The 22860-nt window shown below is 44.2% G+C and overlaps 1 protein-coding gene across 2 annotated transcripts in view; it reads left to right on the top strand.

Moving 5' to 3' along the window:
• Positions 1 to 22608, top strand: part of POLR1E (RNA polymerase I subunit E) — a 40076-nt gene extending 17468 nt beyond the window's left edge. The window contains exons 7-12 of one of the 2 annotated variants that reach the window (XM_040417353.1): positions 2641 to 2751; positions 2885 to 2981; positions 6803 to 6912; positions 16757 to 16838; positions 21644 to 21775; positions 22256 to 22608. In XM_040417353.1, coding sequence (XP_040273287.1) covers positions 2641 to 2751; positions 2885 to 2981; positions 6803 to 6912; positions 16757 to 16838; positions 21644 to 21775; positions 22256 to 22412 — 689 coding nt within the window. In that variant the 3' untranslated portion in view covers positions 22413 to 22608. Of the gene's footprint in view, positions 1 to 2640; positions 2752 to 2884; positions 2982 to 6802; positions 6934 to 16756; positions 16839 to 21643; positions 21776 to 22255 lie in introns of both variants that reach the window. The other variant, XM_040417352.1, reaches the window with a different exon arrangement.
• The last annotated feature ends 252 nt before the right edge of the window (positions 22609 to 22860 follow it).

The following is a 22860-nucleotide window of genomic DNA, read 5'->3' as shown; positions in this document are numbered from 1 at the left end:
GTAGATTTTAGTTATTACATCATTTTGGTTTACTCACAACTCATTAGGGGTGGGAGAAAGGAAAAGAACAGCCATTCTACAATTGTCTTTTTAAGTTTTTAAATCCTTCCCTGAGGTAGCAGTAACTTTATTTTTCCGTTTACATAGCTATATGAGGGCTTGTTTTTTGCAAGACAAGTTGTACTTTCTAATGGCACCATTTAATATTGCATGCGAAGTAGTGGGGAGCTGGAAAAAAAATCTAAATGGGATGGAAATGAAAAAAAAACACACAATTATAGTTTTATATAGTTTTATGGGTTTTGTTTCCTATACTGCAAAAATGACATGTTAACTTTATTCTGTGAATCAATATGATTACAACTATGCCAAATTTCTATAGTTTTTCTTGTTTCAATACTTAAAAAAATTTCTAACTTTTTTTTTTTTTTTTTTGTTTCTCTTGCCATATTCTGAACCACATAGGGGACTTTAACATGTGATTGGTTGATCCCTTCTCCCGTAGACTGCAATGATTTCCCATTGCAGTCTATGGGAGAATCAGAGCGTTCATATCATGCCCTGCCACAGGCCTCTGAGTCTGACTTTTTTATAGCTTTTTGGGTTGGATGATGGTTTTTTAGATGCAACAAGAGAATTTAGACTAGAACCTTCAGAATCACAGGTGCATATCCATGAAGCAAACATAATTACAAAAAACAAGATGGCTGCCCACCATTATACATACAAACAATAGAGCTAAGAAATGGGGATCATTCTAAATAAAAGTGGTACAATACCGACTATAAATGAGTTAATGAAAACTCTTAGCGCATATTTGATCCAACGTGTGTCAGGCCCATGTACCAGCCGTCAAGGTGGCTTCCGCAGATGGGTCCCTAACACTAATATACTGCCTCTCTTTGGACCTACCTAAGGTTCTAGTCTAAATTCTCTTGTAGTATATATTGAGGATAGTGCCTCTTTTAGACTGAACACCCCCATCTACCTGGGACTTCTGAGCAGAGTACATATGTAGCTGGTCTCTACACTGCCCTGAATATTGTAGGCTTAGGTAAGTCCAAAGAGAGGCAGTATATTAGTGTTGGGGACCCATCTGCGGAACCCACCTTGACGCCTGGTAGATGGGCCCGACACGTTCGATCAAATATGTGCGCTAAGAGCTTCCATTAACTCGTTTATAGTCGGTATTGTACCACTTTTATTTAGAATGACCCCCATTTCTTATCTCTATTGTTTGTATGTATAATGGTGTGCAGCCATTTTCTTTTTTATAGATGCAGCTATGTCAATTATGTGGAGAGGTTTCCATTTTTTCCCCCTTTTTTTTTAGCCATTAAAAAAAACTTTTTTTCCTCGCAAAAGGTGGATATATCTTTTAATATGGGGATGTTTTTTTCCAAATAACACTTTATTTTTCCATTTATTAGTCCCACAAGGGGACTTTGCCATGCAAGTGCAGTATATGTGGTACAGTGTATTATGCTGCCAGTCCAGAACTGTCAGGCAGTTTGGCTGTGCCTCTGGTATTTGCAGTTGACAGCTGCATCGGTTTCTCCAATCCTGGCCGTTAGAGCAGGAGCAATGCTGCCGTTTTTCTCAGCCCAGGAAACCCATGCCAGGTTAAACCTGTAGCACCGTAAAGATGATTTGTTGGTTTAAGGTTTATTAGCAACTTCTTCAAAAAGGGCTATTGGTAGTAACTAAGGGGTTAAGATGTTTGTGTGTAAACAGGAACTTTTCTATTAAATGACATAGTGAAAGCCTATACAGACTTTATTGGGGTTATTTGCCCATAGCAACCAATCAGATTCCACTTTTCATTTTCCAAAGGAGCAGTCAAAAATGAAAAGTGGAATCTGATTGGTTGCTATGGGCAACTAAGCCAGTTCTACTTTACACCAGTTTGATAAATTACCTCATATACTTTTAAAGGGGTTGTCCAAGTGAAATAAACATTTGCCCCATGCAACTAAATGCTGTAAAAATGATTTACTCACCAGTTTTTCCCATGTCCTGCAGCTTCCGTTCTCCTCCCGCTGTTTGTATACGAGCCTACAGTGTTGATGTAGAGATATATTGCCTTCTCAAACAGCTGATCAGGGGGGTCCTGGGTGTCGGACCCTCACCTATCTGATACTAATGACCTGTCTAGAGTAATAAAATCTCGGAAAACCCCCTTTAGATGTTGTTCGCATAAAACAGTGCCTCTTTAAAGGCAAAACTGTTACTTTGCACATTACAGAGCAGGAGGAGCTGAGCAGATTGATGTGTAGCTTATGGGAATTGGTTCGGTGTACTTTATACATTTAGATCCCTGCACTTTCTCTACTTAGGAGTCCAGTGGGTGGTCGTACATGGTGATTGACAGCCATCACTATATGACTTGTATATAGACAGCTGTCAATCACAGATGGGACCACCCACTGGACTCCTAAACATCGAAATGAATAAGATACACCTTTTACTAAATCTTTTCCCACAGAACTATATATCGGTGTACTCAGCTCCTCCTGCTCTACTGTATAACCTGCAGTATGTTAGATGTGACGGGTGTTCTTTAAACTACTAATCCCACTAGATGTAACATATGTAGCTAATGTAATTGACATGAATATTTTCTACATTCTGTTTTTACAGAACTGGTGCAAGAAGTTGTGCACAGGAAAGAGGAGGAGGTCTGTTCACTATTCTTGCCTCCATGTAACGCTGAAGCAGACAAACAAGAGGACGTTTACAGATTTCATGACCGTATCCTTCCATAGAGTAAACTAAGGGTGTATCATCTGCCGCTTCTTCGGAAGGCTATATAGAATCCAGGGTAACTGAAAAGCATGCTTGTGATGTAATTATGTGTAGATATTTCTTCTTAACCTTTGATAAGTCATCTCTCCATTGGAATATGCTGCTCTGGAAAATGTTGCTGCTCCTTTTAAGAATATCACACCAGAAGAACTCCAGGAGAAGATAGATAAAAAACAGTAAGCCAACGTGATGTATCCATTTCTTATTGTGACAGTAGGACTAATTCAAATATGTGCAAAGCTTATGGGTTCAACTGAGTATGCTTAGTTTGTGCAATTAATCTTAACCCTTAGAGGAGGACCTTGACATTTTCCATTTCTGTTTTTCACTCCCTGTCTTCCCAGAGCCATAATTTTTTTATTTTTACACTCGCATAGAGATTATTTTTTATGGGACAAGTTGTACTTTCTAATGGCACTATTTAATATTCCATTTGATGTAGTGAGGAGCTGGAGAAAAAATTCAAATGGATGGAATTGGAAAAAACTATTCTGCCACAGTTATTTTTTTTATGACGTTCCCTCTACGATAAAATTGACCTGTTAGGGCTGTTAGGGAAAGATTAACATAATTAAATATATTTCGTTTTGAGAAGAGGCATCTAAGGGGGGGATGGACATAATTAACTTATATAAATGGCCCATACAAAAAGTATGCTGCAAGAATGTTCCATGTAAAATCCCCACAAAAGACAAGGGGGCACTGCCTCCGACTGGAGAAGAAAAAGTTCAGTCTCTGGCAGGGGCGGATTAAGTGCATGATAGGCCCGGGGCTGTCTACCCAAATTGGGCGCCCCCCTCCATTTTAGTTTAGTTATTTTTTTTTGTATGAAGAGGCTGCGGTGCTTCATGAGCGCCACAGTCTCTTCTTAGGCCATATGACATCTTCAGACTAAAAAAAGAATACCCCAAATTGGGTCCTAAACTGAAAAATTTGGTCGCCAAATTTAAAATACATGTAATTGTAATAAAAAAGACATGGAGGAGAATACAGCACCACATACCTCTTACATCCAGTGACATCTCCTGTCATGTAGACCTTCTCTTTCCTCTTCTTCTCCATTTGACCCAGACCACCATGGCAAATTCTTTCAGCCGCATCTCGTCTCTACAGTTTGTAACACAGACACGTTAGATTTCTAAATTTTTCCATCAACCTCCCCATCCTGGTGTCCCCACAGAGTCATCCTGCCACCCCCAATACTGTGCCCGTTGTGCTTCCCAATGCTCCAGGAACTATACTGCTGAAAAAATAGTGACCCTAATAGACATAATTGGGGTAATTTATCAAACTGGTGTAAAGTAGAACTGGATTTCCAAAAGAGCTGTCAAATATGAAAGGTGGAATCTGATTGGCTGCTATGGGCAACTAAGCCAGTTCTGCGTTACACCAGTTTGATAAATTACCCCAAATGTTCCTATAGTGTCCACAGCAGCTATAATGTCCCTTAGTGTTCCCCCAGTAATAATAACACCCTATATTGTGCTCCAGGCAATAATCCCTGTATAGTGTCCCCAGAAATAATAGAATTGCCCCTACAGTGCCTCCCCAATAGCAACACCCCAATATAGTAATTTCCACCACACTGCCCCCACATAGTAATTTGCCCCCACATAGTAATTTGCCCCCACACAGTAATTTGCCCCCACGCAGTAATTTGCCCCCAAACTGCCCCCATATAGTAGTTTGCCCCACACAGTAATTTGCCCCACACTGCTCCCACATAGTAATTTCCACCACACTGCCCCCACATAGTAATTTCCACCACACTGCCCCACGTGGCAATTTGCCCCCACGTGGCAATTTGCCCCCCACGTGGCAATTTGCCCCCCACGTGGCAATTTGCCCCCCCACGTGGCAATTTGCCCCCCCACGTGGCAATTTGCCCCCCCACGTGGCAATTTGCCCCCCCACGTGGCAATTTGCCCCCCCACGTGGCAATTTGCCTCCCCACGTGGCAATTTGCCCCCACTGTCCCCACGTGGCAATTTGCCCCCACTGTCCCCACGTGGCAATTTGCCCCCACTGTCCCCACGTGGCAATTTGCCCCCACGTGGCAATTTGCCCCCACGTGGCAATTTGCCCCCACGTGGCAATTTGCCCCCACGTGGCAATTTGCCCCCACGTGGCAATTTGCCCCACGTGGCAATTTGCCCCCACGTGGCAATTTGCCCCCACGTGGCAATTTGCCCCCACTGTCCCCACGTGGCAATTTGCCCACACTGTCCCCACGTGGCAATTTGCCCACACTGTCCCCACGTGGCAATTTGCCCACACTGTCCCCACGTGGCAATTTGCCCACACTGTCCCCACGTGGCAATTTGCCCACACTGTCCCCACGTGGCAATTTGCCCACACTGTCCCCACGTGGCAATTTGCCCACACTGTCCCCACGTGGCAATTTGCCCCACACTGTCCCCACGTGGCAATTTGCCCCACATAGTAATTTCCCCACTGTCCCCACATAGCAATTACCCCACACTGTCCCCACATAGCAATTACCCCACACTGTCCCCACATAGCAATTACCCCCACACTGTCCCCACATAGCAATTACCCCCACACTGCCCCCATATAGAAATTTGCCCCCACATAGTAGTCCCTCTCATAATAATTTGCCCCCACATAGTGTAGTCCCTCTCATAATAATTTGCCTCCACACTGCCATTTGCCCCCACATAGTGTAGTCCCTCTCATAATAATTTGCCCCCACACGGCCCCCCCCCCCCACCCCACCCCAAAGTAGGCACATGAAATAAAAAAATAAAAAATGAACAAAAAATGAAAAGATAAATACTCACCTATGTCCAGGGCCAGGCGCTTGCTCGCAGAGGAAGGCGGGATGAGTCAGGCGCGTCACAGTGCTGCATCCCGGCACAGGCGCGCGATGACGTCATCACGCACGCCTGTGTCGGGATTTCACTACCGCATAGGCCTCAGGCCTACAAGGCCTGAAGCCTATGGCGGTGATCGGCGACGGGACAGGGAGCTATGCGCTCCCGTGCCCCGGCGCAGTATGAGGGCGTTCGGGTCAGCGTTGGGCCCCCCAGCGGCGCTGGGTCCGGGGCTGCCGACCCGAACGTCCCTATTGTAATCCGCCACTGGTCTCCGGAAGCGTCAAAGCTTCTTTACTGTAAGAACTGTGAATCTGTGGAATAGACTTCCCCAGGACGTGGTCACAGCAGGAACAGTGGACAGTTTTAACAAGGGTTTAGATGAATTCTTAGAACTAAATAACATTTAAGGGGTTATCCAAATTGTAAAAGATCCCCTCCAGTGCCCGGGCCCCTCGTATACATTATACTTACCTGCTCCCCGTCACCTGCATCGCTCCGAATCCATGCACGGCTGCTGCTGCATCTTCCCGTTTTTTCGGATTAAAACATCTGGGGACGGAGGGGGAGCAGCCAATAGCAGGCCGCAACAGTGACCAGCCTGAAGGGGACTCATCACCGCCGAGGCCTGCTATCCCTTTCCCCGGATGTTTTGACCCATACAACAGGGAGATGCAACGGTGGCCGTGCAGGGATCCAGAGCGATGCGGGTGTCGGGGAGCAGGTAAGTAATATGGAAGGTAAGTATTGATGGGGATCTTTTAGAAATCGGATAACCCCTTTAATGCTTATGTAAATGTGTAGAATTCTGGTTGCCTACCGCCTTTCCTTAATTCATGTCCCCACACATACTCTTGGTTGAACTTGATAGAATTGTCTTTTTTCAGCCCTACTATGTAACTGTATATGTAAGTAACTATGACATGTGGCAGAACCTGTACATTTTTTTGGATCAACCCAACAGATGGAGTACACTTTTGGTTGTTATCTTTCTAACCACTGTTATTTAAAATGAAAAACCAATCAAGTACTGATCTGACCTGGAGGTTCCTGGCTGCCGGGGGTTATGCTGCTGTCTCCTCTCTGCCTGACTGTCACAGTCCACGTTTTTTATTTACGCAAAAGCAGCAATAACTGTTTTTTATTTCTATTTTTCTCCATAGACATAGTGCTTATGTACTGCGAGAACTTGGTGATATTAAGCATGCAACAGACCCCGATCGGCAAGCCCGTGCTTTGTGGTATCTGGACACTCTCGTCAAACTCAGCCAATCTAAGATTGTGAAATGGAAGGGTGAGTCACTGTTTACATGTGTATATTGTGAATGTAGTATGCACGTTATGCCCATTATTTTCATCTAATAGCAAACAGGTTGTAATATCTTTTGCTTCAAGGGATGCAAGTGATGGCATATTTTACAGACTTACACCATTTATAATTTTGCTTAAATACACTCCTCAACATTGAAATTGCAACACCAAGACGGACAGGCACTAAGGTTCGATGCAAACCGAAGAAGTTACAGGTGTCGCTAAGATCTGCAGATGATCAAATTTTCAAGCACTCAGCTCCAATCTGTGGCATGTAGAAGGGGCATAAAATCAGAATTGAAGGCAAAGTTTTTTTTAGCCATGTAAAACCTCAAAAATTGGAGTAGTATGATTGTGTGATCCCTTCTGTTCATTGATGTATATCAGTAATCACTACTTGTTGCAAAATGAGAGAGACAGAATCCTTGAAATGAGAGGCCTTGGTTTATTGCTCCGGCAGATCACCACATGCCTAGGCCGAGATGTCAGCACTGTTCATTGTTGTGTGTCCCGGTGGTTGGGAGAACGACAAACTGGAATGGCAGCAAGCTGATATGCCTGATAGTCTCGTCACACACTAGGGAGGCTCGTCCCTGTACCCGTCTGCCATTGGCTCCCCGCCCCCCGACACTGGATGTTTCATCCGTGTACCGGGAGAAGCAGCGGTGCGGGGACCAGGAGCTGCGCAGGGAGCCAGGTAAGTATATTCCGTGTGAGGGGCCCGGCACATTGGGGGGGGGGGGGGGGCTGTTTATGACATTGGATAACCCCTTTAAGAATAAATGTTCCCCACTTTTTGTTCCAGTCACATTTGTGGGACCAGAGTGCTTTTAAGAAATTTTCTTTAGATACAATTTAGGGGAGGAACTTTCTAATAAAAATAGTTTTGCCTTTGGATTCAATGGACATTTGTGCAGCAATACAGCATTAAAAGTTAACCAGGCAGACAGACAGGGTTGGAGACAGGTATGCTCTGCGAGATACTGAAACACAATTGCTAATATCTGTGATTGGGTTCCTAGTGTCTGTGTCCATTTTATTATCTGCTCCTTTTTTTTCACATTTACCTCTTGTGTACAATCCCTCCTCATCGGTACCGCTCTCCTCCCTTCACCCATGTACAGCTCAAATATTTTGAATCAACCTAACCCATCATGTCCCACTTTTCAGCAGAACAAGCACTCTTACAAATCACTGAACCACTTGCTGTTTTTCTTTGTTCTTTTGCTTTTAACCTCAGGGGACATCTCTCCGAACCATAGTGATTGTCCATATTGTCTCATTTGCTGGCTTGATTAATTTTTCTGTCACGTTATACACTGCTCACTATATTGTGGCCCTCACTAAAACTTTGATTCACCGCTCGCTACACTTTCTGCGGCATTTGACACGGTAGACCAACAACTCCTGCTGGGTATGGTCCTCCAATCCACTGTATTTGCCTTGGGGTCCCTCAGGGTCCAGTCCTAGATCCTCTTCCTTTTTTCTTTTTTTTTTGTTGGACAGACTATTAGTAGATTTGGTGTTCGGTATCATCTCTGCTGATGATGCCCCACTATAATTAATTAATATATAGCGCTACTATATTCCGCAGCACTTTACAGACATTACTATCGTACTGTCCCCAATGGGGCTCACAATCTAAGGTCCCTATCAGTATGTCTTTGGAGTGTGGGAGGAAACTGGAGAACCCGGAGGAAACCCACACAAACACGGGGAGAACATACAAACTCCATGCAGATGTTGTCCTTGGTCGGATTCGAACAAGGCACCAGTGCTAACCACTGAGCCACTGTGCTGCCCACACTTTATCCCGTGACAACACCCTAGCAGTACTACAAAACACTAGTGATTGTCTGTCTACTGTCTCTACCATGTCCTCTGTCTATGTGAAACTGAGTCTTTCAAAAACTATACTTGTGTTTTCTCCATCAATGGTCACTGTGTGTGACACAAAAATAAAATAATGCCTAGGTACCCGTCTCACCGCTAAACCCGCCCAATCCCAAAACCCATATAAATAGTTTAAACATAAAGACATTTTCCAGAAATGCGTTCCATAAAAAATGTAACAAAAAAAAATATATGGGGCAAAAAACATTCCTGTAGCCGGGCACCGGCTATCAAAAACATATTTTGAATAAACATTAAAGGGGTTGGCCACTATAAGTATAAAAACAAAGTAAGTGCCCCAGACAATAACTAAAGCCAAGAGGAATTTCCATCATGAAAGATATACTGTATATATATCATTTTTCTACTGCATTTAGCATAGCATGCTCCCATTAATGAGAGGTTGAGTGGGCAGAGCAGCTGCAAAGTGAAAGTAAAAATCCCAGCATGCATCACAGCAAGCATTTTCAGAGGAGCGGTCACATGACATCCCTGGCCAACTGTGATACCATAGTAACAACAGCACCTTCATCAGTGCTTTAGCATACCTCCCAACTTTAGAATAGAAGGAAGAGGGACACTATGTGCCTAAGGGTCGATTCAGACGTCCGCAATTCTGGAACGGAATTGCGGACCCATTCATTTCTATGGGGCCGCACGATGTCCGTTCCCGCAGTTGCGGACAAGATTAGGCATATTCTATTATAGTGCCGGCAATGTTTGGTCCGCAAAATGCGGAACGCACATTGCCGGTGTCCGTGTTTTGCGGATCCGTGGATCCGCAAAACACACACTGATGTGTGAATGGACTCTAAGGCTACTTTCACATTTGTGTTTTTTGCAGATCCGTCATGAATCTGAAAGAACGGTTCCGTTACCATGATATAACCGCATGCATCCATCATGAACGGATCCGTTTGTATTATGTCTTCTATAGCCATGACGAATCCGTCTTGAACACCATTGAAAGTCAATGGGGGACGGATCAGTTTTCTATTGTGCCAAAGAAAACAGATCTGTCCTGACACACAATGTAAATCAGTGGGGACGGATCAGTTTTCTCTGGCACAATAGAAAACGTATTCGTCCCCCGTTGACTTTCAATGGTGTTCAAGACGGATCCGTTATGGCTATAGAAGACATAATACAAACAGATCCGTTCATGACGGATGGCTCAGTTTCATGCAAGCAGCGTTTTGGTGTCCGCCTCCAAAGCGGAATGGTGACTGATCGGAGGCAAACTGATGCATTCTGAGCGGATCCTTTTCCATTCAGAATGCATTAGGGCAAAACTGATTCATTTTTGACATACCTCCCCCGTATCAGGACCGCCACTGAAACCTGGGACTGTCCTGCCGGATACTGGAAGGCGGTATGTATTTAGGCCTCATACACATGACCATAGCCTGCCTGTGCCTGTATTGTGGCCCGCAAACAGGGGGTCTGCAATATACAGGCACCAGCCGTGTGCGCACTGTATCAAGTGAATGGGTCTGAAATTGGAAAGATACTGTGTGGTGCGGAATGGAAGCACAGATCAGAAACCTATGGAGTGCATCCATGGGTTTTCTGTCCATGCCTCCGCACTGCGAAAAAGTACTGTCGGATGCAGATTGCAGACCCCATGGGTGAATGGGTGTACGTCTGCAGACAGTGGACACACTGTCTGTGCCCATGCATTGCAATGTATATAAACACACACACACACACACACACACACACGTGTGTAAATCTATGTATATAAATATGTATATATACATATGTGTATGTATATTCGTGTGTGTGTGTGTGTGTGTGTGTGTGTATGCATTCCGTCATAATACATATCTATGGGCAGTATAACTGATCCATCCTTCCGTATTATGGATTTAGTTATTTTCCGTTATAACCATGTTATAACGGAAAGCCATAACGGAATCCAGAACGCAGATGTGAACCCACCCTAACAAGGTAAAAAAAAAATATATATATTTTTCCTGGCACCTCCACAACGGCACTGACAAGAGGGTGTCTCCACCCTCAGGACAGGAAACAATGTAGGAGCAACAATTCAAAAGGCCTCCTCCCCCTTACCTCACCAGTCGTCGTTTCCTGTCCTCGGGTCGTAGGAGCGCTCCTGCAGTGCCAGGAAGTTCAAGTTCGCCCAGCCTGGATCGTTTCCCCACGTGTTGGGAGGGCTGGTGCAGGAGACGGGTCCCCCCGGGGTCGCGTGTGCCGCCCTTTCCCGTCTCTGGAGCAAGTCCTGCTGGCAGGCATCCTCGGGCTCCACAGATTTCAGATCACCAGGCGAGATTCTCCTTGGGCAAGAGAATCTCGCGAGATTTCGGGCGGCACTTCCGGGTTAAAGGTGAGGAGCTGAGATGCTGGCGTCTGTGACTGCAGCTAGACATCCAGCTCTCACTCACCTAGCGATCAGCAATGCCTTCCCCCGGAGATGATACCGTCAGGAAGCCTGGTGATTCTGCCTCTGCCCATAGCCCGGTAAGCCTCCTCCCCTAAGGGAGAAGAAAAACTTTTTATTTGTGCACAGATGTTTTAGAACACTCTCCTTTATATGGGTACTTATGTTCACATCTGGTGAGGTGGTGGCCCTGGTTACATTATTGTGTCTCATGGTCCTTATTACCCCTAGGTCTCCCTTTAGGGCACTGAGACCATGATTCACAAGCCAGCCAGCGAAGTGGGTCGCAGAAAATGCGCCATTTGTAAAAAGTCCTTCTCTTCAAAGAGCAAGAAATCTTTGTCAAAAATGCACAGAAAAGATAGTGTCTGAGGAATCGCCATCTCTCCTGGAGTCCATGAGAGCAATTATAAAGGAGGAAGTTAATTCCGCTGTCGATTTAAAAATGGCTTCTTAGTCACCACGACCATCTACCTCACAGAGATCCCACACCTCTGACGTTCCCCTTGATATTGATGAAGGAGAACTAGTTTCTGATTCCGAATCCGCCTCTTTGTATGACGGCTATGGCAGACCCCTATTCCTTCCAGAAGAGACGGATGGTCTATTAAAATCTATCCCTGCGACCATGCATATTAAGGATGTGAAGGAGGTCCACTCCATACAGGATAACATGTTTCAAGGGCTAGGAGAAAAACGTAGAAGGGTCAAGAGAGTGGAAGGACCCTGAAAAAAGAAGGGGTAGAGGGGTAGAGGTTTCCTGCTTAATCCCGAGAATACTTCTCGCTCCTCCCAATGACGCCAGATACCCAGTAGGGGGCAGATTAAGGGCCTTTTTTCCAGCTTGGGAAAACATCCATACCTCCCCGTGGGTTTTAAATACTCTAAAAGACAGTCTGAAACTCAAATTTACCTCCCTTCCCCCAGACCGATTTACAATAAACAAGAGATTCTCCCCAGAGGGAAAACAACTTTGCCTAGAGTCAGAGGTATCCTCCCTGATAGAAAAGGAAGTACTCCTTCCTGTTCCAGAGGATCAATACGGGAAGGGGTTTTATTCTCTGGTTTTCCTAGTGCCGAAGCCAAATGGGTCCTTCCGACTGATAATAAACCTAAAATCCCTAAACAGATCAATCGTTTACAAAAGATTCAAAATGGAAACCAAAAATCAACAATAAATCTCCTCCCTCAAGACTATCTGAGGCCACATTAGATTTACAAGATGCCTATGATCATGTCCCAATATATCCACCCCATCAAAAATATCTAAGAATCGCAGTCTTTATGGGAGACGAATTGCGCAATTTCCAATTGAGGGCGCTTCCGTTCGGGCTTGCCTCAGCTCCAAGAGTATTTTCCAAATATTAATAATACCTTATCTGGACGATTTTTTGATAGCGGCAAGCTCCAAAGAGATGCTCTAACTCCATCTCTCCCGGGTCCAAGACTGTCTCGCCATGCTAGGGTAGATAATAAACTTCAAGAAGTCAGATCTGTCCCCAGAAAGAAGAAAAATCTTTCTCTGAGTTCTTCTGGACTCTCCTCTTCTGATGTCCTTTTTACCGGCAGATAAGGAGGAGAGAATAATGCTGGAAGTCACCAGAGGACGGCCCCCCTCAGGAACATAATGATGATCCTGGGCCTTCTCACCTCCACGATCCCATCCATCAGATTGGCTCAGAGCCATTCTCGGGTAATCCAGTCCTTTCTCCTTTCCTCATGGAACGGTACAATCTCGGCCCTGGAGAAGAAGGTTTACATCCCGAGGGCGGTAAAAACATCTCTAAGGTGGTGGCAAGTACAGAAACACCTAGACACGGGGGTCTATTGGAGACAGAAGGACGTGATGCTGATTTACCACAGACGCCAGTGGTTCAGGTTGAGGAGGCCATGCGAACAGAAGGTACATACAGGGCGAATGGGGCCCACATATGATAGATGCCTCGTCAAATGTGAAAGAGCTCATGGCCATCTTCAAGGTCGTTACATCTCTTCACACGCCCTCTTGCTCAAAGCACGTAAAAGTATTGTCCAACAATACTACAGCGGTCGCCTAGCTCAACAGGCAAGGGGGGGACAAGAAGTCTATCTTTAGCAGCGGTAGCTCGCAACATTTTTTTCTGGGCCGAAAGAAACCTATCGTCCCTTTCGGCGGTTCATGTAAAAGGAGATCAAAATCTCGTGGCCGATTTTTTTTTTGAGGCGGACATCAGTCAAAGAAGGAGAATGGTTCTTAGATCCCAGAGTATTCAAAAAGATCTGCGAAAAATGGGGATGCTCGGATATAGACTTATTTGCCACAAGGGGAAACGGACTAACCAAAAAGTTCTGCTCCCTCTCCGGGCAGGGCCATCCGCTTTGGTTAGATGCTCTAGCCCAACCTTGGCCGAGCAGTCTGTTGTATGCCTCCCCCCCTTCCCTTCAGCCTAATACCAAGGACACTGATGAAGATACAGGAAGAACGAGCTTGTGTGATCCTCATCGCACCTTACTGGCCAAGGAGAGCTTGGTTTCCTCTACTGCTGAAACTGTCCAAGGGGATTTACTGGACATTACCACAAAACACGGACCTTCTTCATCAGGGTCCCATGTGGCATCCAAACTTAAAACAACTGAACCTGACGGCCTGGAAATTGAACGGTCAGCTCTAAAAAAGAAAGGTCTCTCAGATGACGTAATTACTACCTTCATGCTAAGCCACAAACCAATCACCTTGAAAATATACCTAAAGACCTGGAAAGCCTTCCAGACTTTTTTTTTTTAATTCTCTCTCTCCTGACATCCCTCAAATTCTAGAGTTCCTGCAAGCAGGTCTAGACAAAGGTCTTCGTCCTTCCACTCTAAAGGTTCAGATATCTGCCCTCATCGCCTTTCTGGATTTAAGACTGGCCGATTCCCCTCTTGTTAAACGCTTTATCAAGGGGGTTACCAGAAAAGTTCCGACTGCTCGTTCCATGGTTCCACCTTGGGATCGGAGTCTGGTCCTCTCAGTTTTAATGGAGCCTCCATTTGAACCGGTGGATGAAATTTCTCTAAAATGAACCTACAAGACAGTATTCTTAGTGGCAATAACCACCGCCAGAAGAGTTGGGGAGATACAGGCCTTCTCCTGTAAGATTCCCTATTTGTCTATTCTAGACGATCGTATAATTCTAAGACACTGTCCCTCATTTCTTCCTAAAGTGATCTCCTCCTTCCATTGTGGCCAAGAAATCTCGCTGCCATCCTTTTGCCCACATCCTTCCTCTGAAAAAGAGAAGAAATTTCAGAACCTGGATGTAAGAAGATCTGTGTTGGCCTATCTAAAAGCCATGGAGACGTTTAGACGATCGGACCAACTTTTCCTTCAACACCAGGGGGTCAATAAAGGAAGAGCCGCCAGCAAGTCCACCATAGCCAGGTGGATTCGGGATGTCATTTCCACTTCTTACATCAAGAAAGACCTATTGCCTCCTGTAGGACTAAAAGCCCACTCCACTAGGGCAGTTTCATCCTTCTGGGCAGAATCAGCCTCGGTCTCTTTAGACCAGATTTGTAAAGTGGCCACCTGGGCGAGTCCCATGACTTTCTACAACCACTATAAACTAGATGTCCAAAAGAATATGGACTTATCCTTTGGGCGTAGAGTTCTTGCCGCTGTTGTCCCGCCCTAGTAGATTACTCTGCTAATCCTCCTGTCAGTGCCGTTGTGGAGGTGCCGGGGAAAAAGTATAAATTACTCTTACCGGTAATTGGATTTTCCAATAACCTCCACAACGGCACTGAGTTTTTTCCCTCCCAGAATGAAATGTGTATGTCTATTGATTTTTGCAAGTATTATGTTTTTTATGATGTCAAATGATGTAATTTGATATTTTAATACAATTTTCTTTTTGCATCTTCTCCGAGTACTCTCTTAATGATTTGGTGAGGTAAGGGGGAGGAGGCCTTTTGAATTTTTGCTCCTACGTTGTTTCCTGTCCTGGGGGCGGGGACACCCTCCTGTCAGTGCCGTTGTGGAGGTTATTGGAAAATCCAATTACCGGTAAGAGTAATTTATACTTTTGCACCTATCGGACAAAAGTCCCATATAATTGTAGGAGACATATTCAGCCTGTGCTCGCCAAAGCTTTGAAGTAGCGTTCGTTGGTTTCCAACCAGTGCGCTGCATCCAACAGTGTTTCAACTATGCAAACTTCTCCATGCACTACCATCCGCAGCTTAGCGGGGTACAGCATAGAATAGGGAATCTGTATGTCCCGTAGGCGACGTTTCACATCTTGGAATTTCACTCTTCTGCGCTGGACCTCAGCGGAAAAATCTGGAAAGATAGATATTTTATTTCCATTGATTAGGAGATCAGAATGATCCCTGGCCTTCTTGAGGATAGTATCTCTGTCCCTGAAGTGCAGCAGCTTCATCAGGACTGGACAAGGGGGGGGACCCTGGTGGCGGAGTGCGGACTGGCACCCTATGTGCTCTCTCAATGTCAAACACACGAGACTAAGAGTCCTTGCCGAATTTAAGGGTCAGCCAATCTTCAAAAAACACCACTAGGTCAGATCCCTCGGCCTTTTTAGGGACCCCAATCAGCCTGAGATTATTTCTGCGCAACCTATTTTCTAGGTCGTCAGTTTTGGACATTAATATAAGACACTTTATGTATAATTCTGCCGAGATCCCCCTTCACTGGGGTTAGCTGATTCATAATAGTGCTCACTCTGTCTTCCACCTCTTTGATCCTCTCATTCACCTGCCTGAGGTCTTGCCTGATGAGGGAGACAGTTTCCTGCAGACTGCCCATATGTGTATTAAGAATATGTAATGTGATGCACAGCAGTAAAAATATCTTTAATGGTGGGTTTATCTCCAGTAGTAACAGAGTGCTCCAACTCCATAAGTTTGACTGGTACTTCACAGGATGGGGTGTTTTCCTGTATAACCTTTCCCCCTGCTGATTGTAAGGCTGCCATTTTGAGGGCCATGTGAAACTTTTCAGAGCCTCCAGAAGGATTTGGCATGGGCTCCCCTAAGGGGGTGTACAGGGGTGTTGACTGCTAGTGTCAGAGGGGCACAAAGGAGGAATGAGCGTATTTACCCAGGCGGGCCGCGACCTCTGCGGCCCACACCTCAGCCGCGGCGCCATATTGTTTCGGGTTTGCGGAGGCCCGACGTCTCTGCTTCCTCTCCTTCTTTCCGGTGCAAGTCATTCCGGCACATTAGGAAACCGCACAGCTCGGGGATGGGTCTGTAGAAGCGGTAAATAGTGTTGAGAATGTTGGGAGGATTACAGGAAGGACGGGAGCCTCTCAGTGTTGCGTCGTCTCACACGCCCCCCCCAATTCCTCTTGTTTTAATTGTTGACTTGTTTGCTATGTAATGTATCATTGTATGTACTGATGATAAAGTGCTGTGGAATATGTTGGCGCTATATAACTAAAGATGAATATTAATTCCATAGAAACGTCTTGTGCTATTCTAATGTTTCAGTGGGTGCTGAACTAGAACAACATGATCTTGTGTCTTGTTTTAGATCTTGCTGCTATGGAATGTCCAAATATTGTAATTAGCAACTTTTTGAAGAATTTCACCACCTCAGTATTTAGGAAGGAAAGGTGAGTCATTCCTTTCCTTTTTACAGGAATTATCCTATATTGACAATGCCTTCATCAAAGAGTCTTTCTCTGCATTAGCTTTAAAGGCAATATATAATTAAGTGATTGATAGATTATTTAAAGGGGTTGTCCAGCCCTTTTTAAGAGATTGCCAATCCTTAGGATGGGTCCTCAGTAGCTGATTGGTGCGGTTTGACACCCCGCTGATCAGCTGTTCTTTGTAGTTCCGTGGCCAGAAGTCTGCACCAGGACTACACAGCACTGTCAGTATTGTAGTGGACAGTGCTTGTAGTTGGCTACAAAGAACATCTCATCGATGGGGTCTTTGGTACTCACCAGTCTACTAGTGATGGCTTATCTTGAGGATATGCCATCACTTAAAAAGGTTGGACAACCCCTTTAAAAAAATTTAATTTAAATTTTTTTTTTTACTTTTTATTTTATGTGACTATCCACCTTAAAAATCTTGTTGCAGCTCACGTGTCAGCTTTACTTTGTAGACTGGTGCAGGTTAAGAAGAATGTAAGGGAATGTACTACTAAATGCTTAGAAAAGGCAGGATTGTAACACTGTATACACAGATAAAGGGCTCTATTCATCTCCCTGCCATTCCTTGCTCTGTTGGGGCGAAGAGGCTGTGCTCCATCAATTCCTAGAGACGGTAATATATCTGTTAACATTTTCCTGACCATTACAACCCATTCCCTGTAGCTGCCATACAGTGAAACACTGCTAAAATGACCGTACAAACTAGTGACTGGTATTTTCCCATTGAATGTGCTTGACTGCTTCACATTAAATTTGAATGGAGTGATATGTCTAAAGGAGACCAATGCTGGATTGGACATACTGGTACATCTCCTTAGTAACCTTTGGCCTCATGCACACGACCGTTGTGTGCATCCGCGGCCGTTGTTCCGTTATCCGTTTTTTTTTCGCGGACCCATTGACTTTCAATGGGTCCGTGGAAAAATCGGAAAATGCACCGTTTGGCTTCCGCGTCCGTGATCCGTTTTTCCAGTCCGTGAAAAAAATATGACCTGTCCTATTTTTTTCACGGACAACGGTTCACGGACCCATTCAAGTCAATGGGTCCGTGAAAAATCACGGATGCACACAAGATAGTCATCCGCGTCCGTGATCCGTGTCCGTGATCCGTGTCCGTTTTTCCTATCATTTTCAATGCAAACTTGACTTAGTTTTTTTTTTCACTTTTCATGTCCGTGGATCCTCCAAAAATCAAGGAAGACCCACGGAAGAAAAAACGGTCACGGAACAACGGAAATCCGTTTTGCGGACCGAAAAAAAAAACGGTCGTGTGCATGAGGCCTTTCAGTAGTTCAAAAGACACAGTGAAAAGAACTAAGTATAATGTGTCGGTAATTGCAGTGATTAGCAAGTGATTACTTAATTGCTTGGGTAGGGCATTCTGGAGAACTGGCAAAGGTCCGAATAAGTCTTGAAGGGAGAGGTTTAGGTAATGGTGGATCTTAAATCATTTGCAGTGTGTAAAGCACTGGTAGGATGGTAGACAGAATTGACGGAGGAGATGAAGGGGGTGCAGCACTGTGGAGAGCTTTGTGGGTGAGAATGAAGTTTAAATTTAGATTCTATACTGTATGGGTAACCAGTGCAGTGACTGGCACAGGGTGGAGGCATCAAAGTAGACAAAAAGATGAGTCTGGCTGCTGCATTTGGGATAGATTGGAGAGGGGAGAGTTTAGTGAAGGGGAGACCAATTAATAATGAGTTACAGTAATTGAGATGAGAATGGATCAGGGTTGACTTCATTAACTCAGCCCTGTTTGTCTGTAAACAAGATGATATTCGCTTACTGGTGGGTTGGATCATTGTTGGGTTGAAACACCCATTTCAAGGGCACTTCTTCTTCAGCAAATGGCAACTTGATCCCCTCAATATTTTTATATTCATGATTCCTCATATGCGATAAACAGGCCGAACACCATGGCATGAGAAACATCTCCATATCATGATTTTTGCACCACCGTGCTTTACTGCCTTCACGGTCTGCAAATTGCGGATCCGCAAAACACGGATGGCGTCCATGTGTGTTCCACAATTTGCAGAACGGCACGTACTGCCATAACTGGGGCTTCAATGCTTGGGGGCCGTCTCACATACTGTCTGAACAATTTTGCTTTCATTAGCCCACAAAATACTTAACTCCTTTTAACTGGCCCAAAGAGAAGTCTCACTTCAGCAAGTGGCATTTATCATGTAGAGAAAGTTAATACAAGACACTTACTAATGTATTGTGATTGTCCTTTACTGGCTGGAATAATTTTTCCATCGCATTCTACACTGCTCATTTTCATGCCTATGTGCACTCCTGTGATCCCACCCAGCAGAGAGGCCAGCACCTTTTCCTATAGTGTGTAAGCACAGCCCCCGCTGATGGATTGCAGGGTGGTTGTAACCATGGAAACGAGCAGTGTATAATGTGATGGAAAAATGAATCCAGCCAGTAAAGGAGGCAATATGGATAATAACAATACATTAGTAAGTGTCTTATATTAACTTTCTCTACATGATAAATGCCATTTACTGAAGTGAGACAACCCCTTTAATGTGTACCTTGGCAAATGTTATCCTATTTAGGACATCTTTTTTTCAACAATGAAGTTCTTGCTTCATTTAATGGTCTTCTGATGGTAGCAGTACTCTACTTCAGTTTCTGGAGGTGATCATTGGCTGATCCTTTTCCATTTTGGCTGTTCTATGATCCATTTCAACTGTGGTTCCCAGTTTCCTTCCACGCCTTTTAGATTTTGGTTGCCACTTCAAGGCATTTGAGAAAAAAAATGTAACTGAGCAGTCTATGCTGCAGTTCTGTTTTTCCCTATCCAATAAACTTTTTAATCAGTTTGTTCTTCATCAGAACAGTGTCTGGAACAACTCGTGTTCCCCAGTATTTCAGAAACAAATGCACTATAACCAACATGTGCAACGTTTGCCACCCTCCTACCTTAAAGTATAACTGTCATATATATATTTTTTGGAGTATTGGATTGTGGTGATTAATATCTCCTTGTGGCCCTATTTCAACTTTTCACTGTGTATTCAATTACCCCTTAATTCCACATTTTTGTTCCCTGTACTGCCTACTTTTACCTGTGCTTAAAATAAGGTTGCTAGGCATGGTCCGTCTATCTGTTGAAGGACGGAGGACGCAGAAGCAGGCTGCGTGCAAGGTCAGATTACTGACAGCCAGGGACTGTAAGTAAATGATTAAAGCCAGGTCCTCCCCAGCAGCTGATAACAGTGTGCACTTCTCCCTGTCCCTGCGCTTGGCAGACGCTCCCTCACTCAGCAGAGCTGGAGAATGCAGTGTGGAAGCAGCGCAGACCAGGGAAGGGAGATCTGCTGTCTGCTCAGTGTATAAATGAAAGCAACCTGTGGTAAGAGGACCCCTTTGTGCTGCAGGAGATTACCCCTTTAGGGGGGAGGGCTCTGGTTACTGACACTTTTGGGGGGGCTATTGTTACTGGCTAGTGAGGGCAGGCGGAATTAGCCTCAGGGAGAGGGCAGTGGTGGCCATCATAACTGAATAGTGAGATTGAAGTTTTATGCAGACTGGTTGCTAAGGGCTGAATCTTATTAAATATGGGGTAAGTCAGTCTAATAGTAACTGATTCTGGAATATCATGTTATTAGTAACTACATATATGAAAATTGAAATTAGGGTCTAAGTGTGACAGTTATCCTTTATGGCCTCTTTCACACGAACGGTATGGATTGTTTCAGAATCTGTTTAGGGAAGAACTGATGGTTTTGCACGCAAGTTCAGTCAGTTTTGTCTGCAATTGGATTTAGCGTTTCATTTTTTCCCCCGCGTGGGTGCAAAAAACTGAAGAATAACAATCTACATCTCCTAGCAACCATCAGTGAAAAAGGCATTGCATCTGGATGCAATGCCTTTTTCACGCAAGCCCAATTCACCTCTATGGAACCAGAGCTGCTTTTTCACTGATGGTTGGTAGGAGATGTAGATTGCTATTCTTCAGGTTTTCTTGCACCCGCATGGAAAAAACTGAAACACTGAACGCAATCGCAAACAAAACTGACTGAACCTGCGTGCAAAACCATCCGTTTTTTCCTAAACAGATCCTGACACAATCCGTATCGTTCGTGTGAAAGAGGCCTAAATAAGGGACCAAATAGACACATGTGTTATCCCACAGATGACTTCACCAATTTAACAACTCGCTGCTATTATTTAATGATTCAGTTCCCAGATTGAGCGGCATGCATGTCCTAATTGTTGGGTCTGTTATTGCTATTACTGAACAAGTAAATGATTTGCTATGTAGAAATATTACTTCTGCCAAATACAGTGATTTATCAGGTTAATGATATTGGACTGCTATTTTTAACACTACTGTATATGTAAAAAAAAATAATTATATATATAAAATATCAAAAAAGGCAGCACTCCAAGGATTAAATGAAAAAACAATCACCTTTTATTCACCCATGTGGGCAGCGCAACGTTTCGGCTCAGCACTAGAGCCTTTCTCAACCAAGGCTCTAGTGCTGAGCCGAAACGTTGCGCTGCCCACATGGGTGAATAAAAGGTGATTGTTTTTTCATTTAATCCTTGGAGTGCTGCCTTTTTTGATATTTTGTATACAAGGACTGCTTATCCTTTGGGCCGTGCACCCTTCTACTGACTGAACCCTTTGTGCTGCCTCATATATATATCTCCATTAATCATAAGAAGATGATGTAAATTATGCATTGCGTGCTCAGCTGCCAAATAACATGAAATGACTTTCCTTTTCTAGGGTACAGAATTCAATATCGGCGACAATGAAATGTAAAATTGTGTCATATGCCCTAGCATTGGCATTGCATATTTCTGATTTTCAAGTGGACCTGACATTATTACAGAGGGATCTAAAACTGACAGAGAACAGGTATGACAGCATTGTGTGTATATGCACCCTGGGAATAGAATGAGTCATTTAAGTAGCCTCCCCCTAACAATAAAAAGCATCTTATGTTGGGATTAACTAAGTGGTCCCCCAAGTCTGGGTCCCGGAGATTAGCCTGCAACATATGCCCCTCCTCTCATTTGGCTTTTTAGCTCAGGTGGAAGGAATGGCTTTTCTGGCTTCTAATTTGCTGATTGTGCACTCATTGAGATCTAGGGTTGCTATGCTGATGGTCTCCTATATGTGCACTGAAGACTATCAGCACCCCTCGTACAACACTGATCTTTTATTGGTATTCACAGATTTAGATTTTTAGAGATTTGCTATGTTAGTGGTGGCTAATGTAGCTATTCTCTGGTTAGTACATTACTGCTTTCTGAAGAATATGTACTGGAATACAGATAGGATATTTTGCCTCCAGCAGGATATCATCATATGTCTGGTTTTCATGTGTTTCATTAGGATGCTTCAAATCGCTAGAGCCATGAGGCTGAAGATAAGCAAGAGAGTGATGTTCACCAGCTTGTCTCTGGGTGAGGGGCACAGACTGGGCATACTGGAACTTCCTCTGGCAGCGTACAAGCCAATGTCTGGGGTGAGGAAACGAAGGACAATGTGAGAAAACCTCTATTACAGCCTTGTCACAAATCTTGGATACAATTTAATGCAGCCAGACGGGTCATGAACTGTGCTGAATCCTGGTGAAAAAAACTGTTTTGTGTCATTGTCACTCTGTATAGCTTACTCTGACAGGTGACATAATCTGTACAAAGTTATCTTTCAGACATATTAATACAATAAAAAGAAACCATACCATTTCGGAAACTGCTTTTTTTTTTTTTCTCCTTTACAACTTCCGCAGCATGACGTGCAATATAGGAAGAAGATAAAGTTTGATATTTTGTGGTGTACTACAAATCGTTTCTGCTCACTGTAGTGAAGATGGATTCTCTTTTGGTCACTTGTATGTGTGAGGCAGCTTGGACTCCTCTAAAGTCAAGCACTTTGCTGGCTTTTGGTTGTATTACCCCATGGCATCTTGTGGCTAAATACCACCTGCTTATTTT

The sequence above is a fragment of the Bufo bufo genome, chromosome 2 (assembly GCF_905171765.1).
Source record: "Bufo bufo chromosome 2, aBufBuf1.1, whole genome shotgun sequence".
Lineage (NCBI taxonomy): Eukaryota > Metazoa > Chordata > Amphibia > Anura > Bufonidae > Bufo > Bufo bufo.
The sequence above is the reverse complement of the archived record's forward strand: the minus strand, read 5'-3'. Positions and strand labels throughout refer to the sequence as shown.